A 14239-nucleotide genomic window follows, 5' to 3' on the forward strand; every position below is an offset into this window, starting at 1 on the left:
GAACTCAATGTCCTCCACATTTGCCAACGATCGGTTCGGTCGGCTCGGGGGCTGCACTCGGTTCGGTGCACTTCGGCGTCATCTCAGCAGATCAACCCCGCACCCCACACTCTTCCACCGTCGGATGCACTCGCCAGCAGCATCGAGTGGGCGAGGCTGTCCGTGGTACCTCCATCTCCAAGTCAGGCGTAAGGTTCCAGCGGCTCGGAGGACCCAGCAAAGGATATAACAGCGCTATTTCACAATCTCAGTCGACTTTTCCTTCCATCCTCACCATCTCCATCATCCAACCATATCACATACTCATACGATACACAATGGGTTTCTCAGAGGTCCACACAGAAGTTCCCAAGACCGCCATTTACCTTGTCGGCGAAAATGACTGGCAGACCGATCTTGCAAAGAACGGCTATGCCGTCGTGAAGGGTGCTGTTCCCAAGGATAGAGCTGACAACTACGCGAACCGTATGCACCAATGGTTGGAAGACTTGTATGTTCATTTCACTTTATTGGTGTTGACAGACGACACACTGACACATCACAGCGGCCTCGGATATGATCGCAACGACCGCAGCACATGGAAGAGCGAGCATCTCCCCGAGATCAACAACAAAGGCATGTGCCTCGACTACGCCGTCACCCATGAAGACTTTGCATGGGAGATTCGTGCTGAACCTGGTGTTCTCTCCGTCTTTGAAACCGTCCTCAACACCGAAGACTTGATTGTCAGTTTCGATGCCGTCAACTTCGGTCTCGCTGGCCGCAAAGATCTGCCTCCCAACAAGCCTTGGCCTCACCAAGATCAAGACCCCACCAAGAATGGCTTCAGATGTCTGCAAGGCTTGGTCAACCTCCTGCCCAACGGCCCCGATGATGGTGGGTTGATCGTATGCGAAGGAGCACATTTATTGAGTCAGCAATTCCACAAAGAGATCGCCGGCACAGAAACACCCATTCCTGCATGGAATCCCGAGTGGTATGGTTTCACAGACAAGGGCATGAAGTGGCTTGAAGACCACGGTTGCCGTTGGACAAAGGTCTGCGCTGAACCTGGAGATCTTCTTCTCTGGGACTCGCGCACACCTCATTACAACCTTTCTTCCACAACTGATCAGTCCCGTTTCTGTGTGTACACATGTTACATGCCCGTTACAGAAGCCTCTGAGGAGGAATTGCAGAGAAAGAAGGTCGTGTTTGAGGGTTGGTTCGGTACCACTCACTGTAAGTCTTGCCATCACGAACTATTCGAGAAAGATCACTGACATCAGACAGGGCCCAACTGCAAAGTCATGGGAAGGAACCAGGCATCAAGGAATGGCGAGCCTGACCCCCACAACAGATCTGAACCTAGAAAGAAGCCACAGCTGTCGGAGCGTGTGTACAAGTTGACTGGTATCCCTTACATCAAGACGCAAGCTTGAGTGGATTCATGATTGGAGTTTGTCTGTAAATAGCCATAATGCGAACAATGTTTCTTTCCAAGCAAGATTGGCGTCATTGACTCCTGGGTTGTAGTTACGCCGCGACATGTGCTGTTTGGACGAAGCGACGTGTTGAGCTGATATTTTGCGGCAGACGTGCTGGTACTCCTGCATTGACAGCTGGTTGAGAGTTGCCAGTACTAGATCACGCGTAGGTATATCTCTTCTCATTCCATCTCTTGCATCACCCTCGACCTTACTACACCAGACCAGTAGAGCGGGTGGTCACGATTGACGTGGAGCGCGGGCGTCATGGCGACATGGTTCGACGAGGTCGCGGTTTTCGACTTGGACATTTCCAGAACGGGCTGAGTCATTTACTCGGGCGCATGATGGGAGATTCGAAAGTCGGGTGTGTTGTTGTTGTCGAGGATGCGAAAGAAGTTGGTTGAGTGACTTGAGCTTTCGAGTCGAGATGGATGGGTGCGCACGGGCTTCGTCACGAATTTCTTCCGTTGCATTGTCGTCGTCGCTGTTTCGCTCTTGACATTTCTTTACAGAAAGCATCATCCCAAGCAGCTCTCATCGGACGCTACTATAGATCAGAGGCCATCAGACACTGCGGAAGCCTCACGCGTGACAGATTATCATGACTGGGGCTGACGAATATAGGCTACGAATCATCACGGCGAACCGACACGGTTGCGCAGGAAAGACAAGAAAAAGGCATCATCCATTACGGTATTATGCGTTTTATTATCATCCAAGATTATACCACACTACATCCAATATCATCCAAGATCTTCCAAAATATTACGGTCGGCAGAAAGCACGACTAGTAGCGCTTGCCAAAGGCCTCATCAAATCCAGTAAGAGTGTAGCGGTAACGAACCTTGTTCTCCTTCACACCAGTGACTGCCTTTGCACAGCCTTCTGCAGAAATGGGAATTGTTTCGATCCACGACTTGATGTTTTGCTTGGAGGCAAGCTCAAGCATGGCAACCATTTCAGGGTGATTGCCAATATGACTGGCGCCGATGTATGATCCATTGGGTGCAAAGTCTTGAGCCTTCATGGCTGGGAGATCGTAGTCGGGAAGACCGACGTTGTGGAAGCGGCCCATGACCTTGAGGGTACCCAGGTAAGTGGACATCTCAAACTCTTGGGTCATGTCAGAGCCTACGCATTGTCATGTCAGTAGGTGGTTTACTCTGTCTCATTGAGCGAACAACTCACAGTTCAAGATGAAGTCGAACTTGAAGGCGTATGGCTTGGCCCAGTCCTTGTCTCCAGAGTAGATGAAGTGGTCGGCACCGAGCTTCTTTGAGTCCTCCTCCTTGTCCTTGGTGTGGGAGATGGCGAAGACCTCTGCACCCAATGCATGTGCCCACATCAATGCGAAGTGACCGAGACCTCCAATTCCGACAATGCCGACCTTCTTGCCAGGACCACAGCCCAGACGAACGAGTGGTGAATAGGTCGTCAAACCAGCACACAGCATTGGGGCTGCGATGGCAGTATCGAGGTTCTCGGGAATCTTGAACACAAAGTACTCCTGGACTCTGATGTGGGAAGAGAATCCACCTTGGGAGACAACACCATCGTCGAACTTGGCACCGTAAGTGTCAACCCTGGAGATGTCGTCAGCATAGGCTATACTCGTAATTACGATAGGACTCACTGGTTGGGGCAGTAGTTCTCCTGGTCAGCCTTGCAGTTGTCGCAAGTCAAGTCTGCACCGACTTGAGCGCCGACACCGACACGGTCGCCGACCTTGATGTCCTTCACCTTGCTACCGACCTTGACTGCACGGCCTGGGCGGAAAAGTTAGTCACAATCTAACAAGCAAAAACGAAGGCATTGCGTCGCTACTTACCGATGATTTCGTGTCCGACACAGAGAGGAAGGGGAGTTTCACCCCAGCCACCAGTGATAGCTGTCTACGTCAGTGACTGATCCTTATCTCGACACATTGAAAGTCCTTACAGTGGACGTCGGAACCACAAACACCACATGCGTCGATGGCAATGTCGACATCATCCTCCTTGAATGTCTTGAGCTTGAATTCTTCCTTGTGGAAAGATTGCCACCTGTCGCTAACGTTAATATGTGTTCTGAGCTTCGGCGAGAAGCCACATACTTCTTGGGATCCTTGACAACAAATCCAGTTGCGGTCTCCGGGTAAGGCATGGTTGTGGATAAGAAAAGACGGGCTTTGCGTGAGGTGATGTGCTAACTACGAGAGGAACAAGTTGCTGCGAGAAAAAATTGAGAAGTGGTATGAGAAGAACACAAAGAGTCCGTACAGCGACAGCGTTTATACACATACGAACCTCGTTGTTTGGCTTTACTCACTATGACATGATGACGCTGTTGCTTGCTTTCCGGAGCCTCCGCTGATCGACCGTTCCGTCATCCTTCTGGATTCCATGTCAAATAACCTTAATTCTTTCCCCGGATCTGCTGCTGTGAAGGCAACTATTAGCGAATTATAGAAGAGTTGCTTTTGTTATCGCAGAGGTAGAATGGAATATGCAACATGGTCCTGAACAAGGCGCATGAGACTGACCATGAGACTATATCACAACTTAACGACAGAATAAACTCAGTCGTGGTGTTGCAGAACTCGGCTTGGCAGAAGGCTCCTGTCGCGAGATGCGTTGTTGGAGATGAATTTCTCTTCTGAAACGAAGAACGGAACAAGCCCTTCGCGATTTACACCTTCGACATATCAATCATCAGAGAATTGTTCTTAAATGATCATAGAGGTGTTACAGTAGAGAATAGAGCCTCTATGAGCTCGTCACTACGATAAGCACATCCAAGCAGGGTCACATCTGCAGGATCAGATAAGATGCGGAGATCCTCCACGAAATCTCTGCCATCCAGATCCTGAAGCCTCCAATATCGCATTACTTCCCAACAAGCATAGACTAAAGTTGGAATTTTGTCTATGTATCGATGAGTAGAGGGTACTCATGGAGATTGTATACATAGCGTCGTCAACGCTGTGCTGAAAGCGTGATCGCACTCACATCTACAGCGAAAGTCATCTCGTACTCGAGTACATGCTAGGATATCCTGCACCAAGCGTTACTGATCGTTCAGCTTCCGACCGGCAGATTCACCCGGAGGCTAGTCTCTTACTTCATCTCTGGATACATCGACCTTGTGTTTGCGAACATCTCCGAGCACCGGACAGGATTTCCCAAGCTGAGGAAACACACGATATTCTCTAGGACAGGTACTGGTATATGGCTTGACATACTTCTTGACAATGTTTCGAAAGTGAGACTGGAACTGAAAGCTCGACTAGTCATTTGAGATTGGCCATCCATATGTATTTGTCTATTAGCTTGGTATTATGTAGCAAGCGTTTTTGTAAGCTGAGTCTGCTTGAAGCGCAATTGTGTCCACTGCGAATCGTATTATCAGTATTGATATCCGTATTCAAGGTTTGTTCGATTAGCAGAATCGCAGATGTAGGCTGACATACCTCGGCGCATGAGATAGGCTCGTACTTTGGCGGATTGCTCTCGTCTATACAGGTGGGCAACACGCCACATTTCTCGTTGAAGTTGAAGCCAAAGAAGAAGGGCATGCTGATGCGATCGAAAGTGCTGCAGTTGAAGACGCGATGCACAGTGCTCTTAAATTTGTCATTTGTCAACCTCATCAGGTAGTCGCCGATGTTGACCACCAGCGTGCCGGGAATAGGTTTCGCCATGATCCATTGACCTTCAGGTGTCAGGATTTGCAGCCCGCCGACCTCGTCTTGCCACAGTAGCGTGAAGCACTGCAGATCTGTGTGGCTACCGAGGCCAACATCCCCGCTCTTGCTAGAGCTGTTCATGGCAGCAATCTCGGCAGGCGTGTTGGCCTCGTAAAAGTTCAGCACACCGTCGGAACCCGGGTACGTAGTCAGCTTGTCGAAGTGGTTTTCTGGCAAGTCCAGAGCAAGGGCGAAACTTTGTATCAGACGACGCGCAAGTTTGACACCAGATTGCCAGTAGGTAAGAATATCCGTCTTGAAGTTAGGCAGGTTTGAGGTTCCTTCCCAGACAAATTCCTCGCCGCGTAGGTGTGCCGCAACTTCAGCTGGGATGGCAGAGGGGTCTTTCGGATCGGGATCATACTGAGCATCGTATCGCCATGCAAAGCTTTCTTTGCGATCTTGTGGCAATATGTTAATTCAGACTATGTCAATACACTTGACTGTGGAGACTTGACCTACCGAGTGACTCTCCTTCGCTGACTTGGGTCGTTTTGGGTGCAGAGTATCCATTGAAGAACTTTGATTTGGCAGTCGAGATTTTGAGTTTCTCCTCTGCTGGCTGCTTGAAGAATATCAAGGCCTGCTTCCTCGCCTTCTCAATCACAGTTTCATCGATACCATGATTCTTTGCATAGAAGAAACCATAGGTAGTCGCTGCATGCTTGATTTTTTGGCTGAATCTCGATCTGGCTTCAGTATCGCCATACAAATCGGCGAAGTCGATGACTGGAATCTCTTCTGCGGTGGCCAGACGAGGAGGATTGATGAGGACGTCACGGAAGACTGGTCCGTAGGCAGTTCGGAGTTGTAGCTTCGTGTGTGTTACGGTAGTCGCCATTATCGCTACTGTATGATTGAGTGTGATGTTGCAGATTTGGTATCCTTGCTGAGGCTCGTTATATCTGAGTGTCGGATGGCCGGTTCTCTTGGTTATCAGCCTCCCTACCCCCGGCGGTTACTCTACAGCCTGTATCTAGGTGGATATGTATGCCTTGGGGGTCAGAAGATTGTGTGCTCTTTGCTCCGGGATCACATGCCATGAGCGTACTCTTGCGATCGTTGTAGGCCTTGATAGGGTGCTTGGATTCCGGATGTGGGGGTCATTTATGGTTATCTTGGGGCCAACCACGTCAGTCGATAAGCTATCTCGGCGAGCGGTGTCAAGGATCATGACCGCTTGCTACCAAGCGGTCGGGGTCAGATTATCTATGAGCTTCGTAGATCGTTCAGGCACGTCGATAAGACGCCGCAAACAGATGGTCGGAACAGTCACGATATTCAAGATAGGACATTGCCGATGAAGATAATAACAAATTCTTTCGTGCTCAGAATTGATTCTCATGCATAGGCCAAGGGGCAGACCAAACTACAATCCACTGTATCATATGGCAAGCCGTCTACTGTATCGACCATCAAAATCTCGAATCATACGAGTCCACGATATGCTGGCAGAATTGGTGCCATTGCGACAAGAACGCGACTTCTGCCCGCTCCTTTTCTTCCATGCCCATGCAACTATACTCAATGCTCCATTGGACGAGTACACGCCAGCCGACTAGACTCATAGAATTCGATCCCATCAGAACCTGGTAGAAATCGTGTGAGAGTGTTGCTTCCCATACACCAGGATCGTCGCTGTTGATAGAGCAAGGCACACAATTCGAAAGCAGAATTGGCAGGGGATGATTCTTGATCGTCGGGCATAGGCCAAGCACCTCGTTAGAGATGGGGCATATCTCGACAGCAATCTTATTCTCTTTGCATAGTTGCATGAGTAGTGGATGTTTGGTCAGGCTGTAGCCATGACCTATACGCTTTGTGCCCAGAAGAATTGCATCGTACAGATTTGAATCGACTTCGCCTCCGTGATCAAGCGTCTCGCCTGCGTGAAAGATGAAAGGAATGTGCAGACTGAGATCTTCACACTTTTGTCGGAACAGGAGCAGCTCTGGGATGAAGAATGAGAGTGGATGGCCTGCGTTTTCAGGGCCCGCCATGTCGAATCCACAGATCAGGTCAGGAAAAGCTTGCTTGAGCGCAATACAATCGTCGATGCACCAAAGCATCTCATCTTTTGTACATGATCGGAACGCAGTAAAGATGAATCGTGCACCACTGAAATGCAGACCTTTGGCCTTCATCTTTGGCAAGTCTTCAGATAGGACATCTGAGAGTAGTTGTACCATCTCTTTGTGGTTCAGGTCGGCCGTGCCGTCATCGCGACGTGCGTAATTACCGTAGTGCATTGATATGCGCAGCTCAACGTACATGATACCATCTCTGGCCAGACTCCAGATGACTCGGCGGAAATGGTTCTTGTACGCAGTTTCGTAATTGAATAGTCCTCGAAGAACGACAAAGGTGCGCATGAAATGAGACCAGATTCCATCCACCGTTTGTTCTGCATGGTAGGCGTCTTTTGCATGCAGTACGATCTTCGAAGCAATCCAGTCTTCAGCTCTTTGCATTCCTCCGGGAAACTGGTCGAGGAAAAGGGAGTACTTCATGAGAGATCCTGGAATGTATGACTTGGAGAAAGTGTTGGTGCCAATGGTTGGTTCGGAATCCTCGGCCAGCAATTGAAATCTTGGCAGCGCATGATCAAAGAAGCCTTTCGACACTAGCGGCGCATCTGTTTCGATATACAGATTCTTCTGGTTTCTTGCGTCGATTAAGAGACTCTCGTGAGGGCGTAGCATCGCCTCGAGATGGCAATGTAGCAGTGCTCCTTTGGGCGCCTTCTTCGCGATCTCAAGAACAGCGCTCTTTTGAATCGTGTCAATTCCGTGGAGATATTTGTGCGCAGCTTCGAAACCAGATCCGTCATTGAGGACCATGTGTACATTGGTTTCCTCCCAGGTTTTTATCTTCTCAACGATCCGGCTTGCCCTCTCCTCCAGATCTGTCGGTTTTGCGGTGGCGACGAAGCTAAGATCTCTTTCTGCTCTTACGAGAGCGTCTCGAGCTTTCGAAAATGCTTCAGTCGAGGTCAGATGATCCTTCGATGGTAGCTGGTAAGTGATGGCAGTGGGTGGCTTGATAGTCATGGTTGTTATGTTCGAGGCTTTTGGCCGTTATATGGTCGGAAGTTGAGAATGGCCAGTCTTTCCAAGGCATGTCGACTGAATATGTTGACTGAGCGGCGATGTCCGCGCATTCGAAGTTGATTTGGTATCTTATCTACGAGCGGATCTGTGTCGAACGCCCCACATATGCTGACCCCCAGATACAAGCTTATCGGACTCGATAGCACCCCATACCTACCAAGCCTATCTCGATGGGGTCAGATAGGTTGAGGGCATGCTCGAACACGACGGATGCGAAATTCGGTATCTATCGCAATGATTGTCGGCTCAACTGTGTCGCTCTCGTGCCCTGTGATTATGATGAAGATATGCAGAAAATTTGTACACATATATTCAGTGATTATTCGTATCACCTTCCCTGAGCTCATCTGTCTCATTCCACTGTGCTTCCATTGAACCCACTTTTGCCATTTACAAGATGTCGGACCTCGAAGCCAATTCGATACTGAACAAGCAAGAGAAGAGCCTAGTGCACCAATCTGTTCCTATATCGGACTTTGGAATTGGCGATAGCGCCGCAATCAAGCCAAGCTGGTCGTTTCGACTCTACTCTACCCTCCAAAAGCTCGATCATTATGGCGTTGAGTCTCGTGGTATCGAGAGAGTAGCGTCGGTTGAAAGACACAAGGCGACTTTATCAACATGGACTGGGCTGTGTCTGATCTGGTGAGCTAGTCCATATCCCAATCACAATGCGACAGTACTAACGTCTGACATAAGGACATCCGCCGGTATGGGACTCAGCACCTTCGCAACTGGGCTCATAGGTCCTCTGTACTACAACCTCACTTTTGCCCAAACGGTCGGTATAATTTTTGGCGCTGGCTTTCTCGGAGCCTTGGTCTCCGGCTGGCTTGCAACATTTGGAAAAAGGAACGGTCTTAGAGCTCTGACCAATTCCAGATATACCTTTGGATACTACGGTGCTATGTTTATGGCATTCCTCAATGTCATCACTGAGGGTGCTTTCGGGATACAAATGGCGATTCTTGGTGGCCAAGCTTTGGAAGTCGTGTCGAAGGGCAGACTTCCTGTTGCCGGCGGCATTCCGCTCGTTGTCATGGTCAGCTGGCTCATCGCTACCGGTGGCTACAAATTCATACACTATTGGTCGAGGTATGTTCAGCAGGTCCTGCGAGTTATCCTCAATCTGATCTCCATCTAGAATCGGGTTCGTGTTCCCGTTGATTGTCTGTATCGCCATGCTGGCGAAATCGAGTCCAATGTTTTCCAATGCTGGCACTGCTACACTTGATGCTGCCACTCAGAATGGCTTGACACTATCTTATTTTGCCATCATCTTCGGTAGCGGATCAGGCTGGGCAGCGGTCTCGGCAGACTATTATATCTATCTCGATGAGAGGACCCCAAGCTGGAAACCCTTCCTCATGTCCTTCTTAGGAACATGGCTTCTCCCGACTCTCATGTATTCCTGTGGAGCAGGATATGGAAGCATCTTGCTCAACAATGCTGACTGGGCGGAATACTACGAGGCAAATGGAGAAAGTGCGCCTGCTCTGTAAGTACCTTCTGATATGTCTCGGCACGCTTCCCTGGCTGATGTCTCACAGTATTCTATACTCCCTTGAATCACTCGGTAATGTGCGCTACTTCTTTGTCTTCATCATGGCTATCTCAACCCTCAACAACAACATTTTCAACCTGTACAGCATCAGCATCTCCATGCAACTCTTCGGCAAATGGACCACCTACGTGCCCCGCATGATCTGGAATTTGGTCGGCGCGATCGTCGTTTTCCTTATCGCCATCATCGGTCGAGATTCCATCTATACCATTATTGGCAATTCCGTCGCAGTCATCGCGTACTGGACTGCCATCTTCTTCGCCATAATTCTCATCGAGGACAGGGTCTTCCGTCGACGAACGGGCTACGATCACTCCGGGTGGAACGATTCCGGTAAGCTCCCTAAGGGGTATGCTGCAATGCTTGCATTTGGTATCGGCGCCGCTGGTTCTATCATCGGTATGGGGCAGACGTGGTATTACGGGTAAGAGTCACCATCTATTTTTCACTCGTTCGTGCAACGAAGCTAACGATGCAACACAGGCCAATTGCGCGACAGATCGGCGAAGAGGGTGGCGACGTCGGTATCGAGCTTGGGATGCTGTTCGCCATCATCGTGTACCCTGTGCTGCGTCATCTCGAATTGAAGAAATTTGGCAGATAGACGCATTTGCCATGTTTCATTCTCATGCAGTCTCATGACGGGCCTTGGATGAGTAAATCATAGAAGTTTAAAGCGCCATCAAAGGAGGAGCTGCCACTTTTTCAAGCACTGTTATCGCTTTCTCAATCATCCCACCTGGACTCTTCTTGAGTAATACTACAATGGATGTCATCACTTCCAGGACATCGAGGTTGCTAATTTGGCTGTACAAGCCGAACTCCGTTGTCGCCATCCGTGCAAGCGTGGAACCAACGCCAGGGGTAGGGAAACATTGATCTATACCTGCGGTCGCAGTCTGTTCTGCAGATGTGAAGTTCCACAATACGAGTCCTGCAAGGTACAGACTCCAGTTGCAGTGGTGACAATGGTGGTGCGAGTCAATCGTGATGTCGAATCGGTTTTGTACGACGCGGGCCGCTTCCGACGCAGCCACTGATGCAGCTCTCGTAGAAGCCCAGCAAGCAATTCTTTGCCTAGCTTTTGCAAAGTCATCAGGCCTTGTGCGCTTCCCCTCGATCTCTGTAGCGCCAGCAGCAATTTGCAAGTCGGCCGAACTGAGCTCACACAGCGTATGCGCAAGTCTGCAGAAGCATTGACAAGTCCTCCAAGTGAATTCCTCAACGTAGAACTGTCTGGCATCACCATTCCACCAGATCATCCAATTTTCGAATGAGGTCATGATCCGCGCCCTGAGGGAATGGATGCTTCCACTTGGTTTCGATATATAGGCATATCGTTGCTGACGCCATGTCTCGGACGCAATGCTGACCACACCATGAAGTATCACACGTGCATCCCCCGGATTTGCCGCGATGTGTATTGATCTTCCACTACTGCTGGGAAGGTTCCAGAACTGCTGCAACATGTTGAGGAATACTGGAGGCTTCTGGGGACTGTCCCTCACGCTGATCCTCCACTCCGCCAAACTGTCCGCAGTCCAGACTGAAACGCCCCATGGTAGATTCAAATCAATTTCGAACGGACTCATGCTGCTATTGCCTCCGAAAAGGACTGTTTGTTGGACGTCAAGGACGAAGGTCTGGAAGACGATCCGCTTCAAGCTTTCAGCTTTGATCCATTTGTACCAATGCTCGTAAGTCAATGTGTCCGGGTCGACATCACTGAGCTCGTTGGAAGCTTGTGACCAATCTAGCCTTTGTACTAGGCGCACAAGAACTCCGTGAAGTATAGAAGCGGTCCCGAACTCATCCGTCTCGCCATGATACCTGGCGAATAACAGGACAAGGAAAAGCGTTTGAACGACCCACAGCGCTGGAGAGGCAGATGTCGCGATTGCAGTCATGATGGAAGACCTGATTGCGCGTTGTATGATACGAGAAGCCTTGATCAACTCTGCGTTAGGCTCCTCCTGCTCCAACAGCACCCAGCCAAGAGTGATCGCTGCCCAAGCCAATTGATGTGGTGCTTCTTCTCCATAGTGGTCCTTGAGATAGACTTGCTCATCTTTTTCTGGAAACAAGATGCGTGAGTGTTGGAAATTGTACTCGCTTGAGACATATTTCGAGTAGAAGTGCACACCAGCAGTAAGATTGTGCAAGGAGAATACGTCTGACGTCAAAGCCTTAGCGTCTAATTCATCTCGCATGGCAAGTAACAATTCAAGCCGTTGAGCTTCGGTCATGGCATTGCAGACTCGCCACCTGCAGCGTTGTGAAGCATCGTGAGTTGTTATAGTGTGAGCTGCGATGGTAAATACCTGCAATGGTACGCCTGAAGGCAATGCGTCTTGGGTTGTGTTGGGAGCAAGCTGTGTATAGTTTCGGTTTGGATCCAGAATTCCTGATCCATGATCCACTTCGTGTCCGGATTGAAACGTGCTATCCAAAAGCCATTCAGAGTCATCAGTAGTAGTCAGTGGTACATGGGAATCATCAGGACCTAAGGATTGGGTGGTCAAGTCCTGATGATAACCGAAGAGGTCCATGAAGTCGTTGTCGATGGACATATCCTCCACGCGAGCTGTGTTTGGAGGAGGCATGCTAGACGTGTCGTTAGGCACTGAGCAGGAATTTGCCACATGGTCTGATCTTGCGTCTCTGTTCTCAATAGGCCGGTACTCGCTCTCCAGACTATGAGCAGAGTTTCGATGACACTGCCAAAGATCTCGCCGACTGAACGACATGTTGCATTCCGCACATGCCCATTTAGGAGTTACACGATCTGGTAAATCGTTAGAATGGAGAGCTACTAGCATACATCAATCGCATACGGTTCAGAGCATGTCTTTGCAGATGCTCATTCCGTGTGAACGCTTTGTGACAACCATGATGGTCGCAAACATACGGCCTGTCGAACGTGTGGCCTACTCTACGACTCCTGCTACGTTTCTGGATTGGAGCTATGTTCATGGTCAGGTAAGGGCAGGTATATAGCAACGAAGAGCTTGTTAGCCAGATGTCAATAATGTGGACGTACCGTTCGCTTCTTATCGCTGTACCCGCGGCTCCAGAGCGGGCCTCTCGGCCTTCTCCGCCACGTTATCAAGGAGCATGATTTCGACTTTAGCCCGTCCTGCTCTCGCCGCTAAGCTGCATCATCAATCGCTGCTCGGTCGAGCCTATCATATCCAAATGAGGGCTTATCACCAGTGTAGAGTGTGGAGCAGCTGGGCAAGTCATTCTGTAGAGGCTGCGACGACTTTTCGAGCAAAAGCTCAGGCGCGGGAAGGCAGACGCCATGGTGACAATGCCAATATTCCACGCCCAGCTGGAACTCATTCCTGGTTGAATTTCGAGTCCCTCTATTACTGCCATCGAGCATTAAACTCAACTGAAACATCATAATTCGCATCAGGTTGAGAATGTTTAGAATCTCACCGGGGTTAGTTGCTGATTGGTAGCCGAGCGAGCCGAACGAATCTCCACGCCTCGGGAAAGTTTGCTTGTGCAGCGTTCATAACTTAGTGCTTTGGCTGACAGGCCGCCCGCTGTATGACGACCTCCAGTGAAAAAGTACCGTCTTCACTGCAAATCATTTTCTACCTACGATCGTGGAAACGGCAGATAAAATGAGCTGAGGTGTTGTCCCATGTCTTGGTACCAAAGGACTGAATAAACAGCACTCATGCTTGTGTCAAAAAGCTTTACATGCCGTGGTAATGTTGGTATCATTCAGATGCAAGTCAGGATGTTTAGTGAGATTGATGGAGAAACATGTGAGCGAGTCGTGACTAATGTGCAAACTTTTTTTCTTCGTCGCATACCGTATGTTCTTGATGATAGTCACTTACCAGGTTAGACTGGACTGGATAAGGCCTACAGTGACACTGCCCGTTCTCTGTCAATCTTTCTGCAAGTTTCTCGATTTTGGAATTTCACAGAAATTCGGCCGAGAGTTGTTGACAGTGGGTTCGACGCTCGGGGCACCCTCGGCGGTTTCCTCTTTCCATCCAACTTTCAAACTCACGGTTCACGTTTGACAACCAAGCCTTGCATCTATTCCTCCTTTCCGGACCCGCAAGTAGTGCTGGGAAACCTGATATGGAACAGCCCGTGATATTAGAGAGAAGCGAAGAAACTCCGGAGAGCGCGTTATTGACCATTCTGTCAGCTCTGCAATCTTCTCTCAGATTTCAACAACTGCACAACTCTCAGTTTTCAGAGACTTGACATCTCTAGCCTTCATGATCAGAGCCATCGATATGCGCAGGGCACCGGTCAGTCTTTTGCCATACATGGCAATCATAGCATCCATCATCTTTGGTATCGACCTCGCCTATTCTCTCATCCGACGAAAGCTCACCTGGCA

General features: G+C 49.5%; 6 protein-coding genes across 6 annotated transcripts; 2 read left to right on the plus strand and 4 right to left on the minus strand.

Moving 5' to 3' along the window:
• Positions 1-467: 467 nt before the first annotated feature.
• Positions 468-1421, plus strand: M438DRAFT_285062 (uncharacterized protein; the record flags this gene model as incomplete). Its single annotated transcript, XM_029901502.1, has 3 exons — positions 468-490; positions 545-1221; positions 1273-1421. 3 exons carry the CDS (start codon positions 468-470, stop codon positions 1419-1421), a joined length of 849 nt encoding a protein of 282 aa, XP_029754917.1.
• A 710-nt stretch (positions 1422-2131) lies between these two features.
• Positions 2132-3611, minus strand: M438DRAFT_307466 (NADPH-dependent medium chain alcohol dehydrogenase; the record flags this gene model as incomplete). The annotated part of the gene is made up of 6 exons (XM_029902301.1): positions 2132-2600; positions 2658-3052; positions 3103-3235; positions 3298-3357; positions 3408-3511; positions 3562-3611. The coding sequence occupies 6 exons, from the start codon at positions 3609-3611 to the stop codon at positions 2257-2259; spliced, it is 1086 nt and encodes a 361-aa protein (XP_029754918.1). The 3' UTR covers positions 2132-2256.
• Positions 3612-4783: 1172 nt separating this feature from the next.
• On the minus strand, positions 4784-6034 carry M438DRAFT_378690 (Clavaminate synthase-like protein; the record flags this gene model as incomplete). Its single annotated transcript, XM_029908840.1, has 3 exons — positions 4784-4837; positions 4918-5594; positions 5656-6034. 3 exons carry the CDS (start codon positions 6032-6034, stop codon positions 4784-4786), a joined length of 1110 nt encoding a protein of 369 aa, XP_029754919.1.
• Positions 6035-6608: 574 nt separating this feature from the next.
• On the minus strand, positions 6609-8243 carry M438DRAFT_360268 (Metallo-dependent hydrolase; the record flags this gene model as incomplete). The annotated part of the gene is made up of 1 exon (XM_029907421.1): positions 6609-8243. One exon carries the CDS (start codon positions 8241-8243, stop codon positions 6609-6611), a length of 1635 nt encoding a protein of 544 aa, XP_029754920.1.
• Positions 8244-8700: 457 nt separating this feature from the next.
• On the plus strand, positions 8701-10471 carry M438DRAFT_285059 (uncharacterized protein; the record flags this gene model as incomplete). Its single annotated transcript, XM_029901501.1, has 5 exons — positions 8701-8948; positions 9003-9398; positions 9448-9801; positions 9854-10291; positions 10351-10471. 5 exons carry the CDS (start codon positions 8701-8703, stop codon positions 10469-10471), a joined length of 1557 nt encoding a protein of 518 aa, XP_029754921.1.
• Positions 10472-10492: 21 nt separating this feature from the next.
• Positions 10493-12840, minus strand: M438DRAFT_410028 (uncharacterized protein; the record flags this gene model as incomplete). Its single annotated transcript, XM_029910061.1, has 2 exons — positions 10493-12652; positions 12702-12840. The coding sequence occupies 2 exons, from the start codon at positions 12838-12840 to the stop codon at positions 10539-10541; spliced, it is 2253 nt and encodes a 750-aa protein (XP_029754922.1). The 3' UTR covers positions 10493-10538.
• Between the last annotated feature and the right edge of the window lie 1399 nt (positions 12841-14239).

The sequence above is a fragment of the Aureobasidium pullulans genome (genome assembly GCF_000721785.1).
Source record: "Aureobasidium pullulans EXF-150 unplaced genomic scaffold scaffold_42, whole genome shotgun sequence".
Classification (NCBI taxonomy): Eukaryota; Fungi; Ascomycota; class Dothideomycetes; order Dothideales; family Saccotheciaceae; genus Aureobasidium; species Aureobasidium pullulans.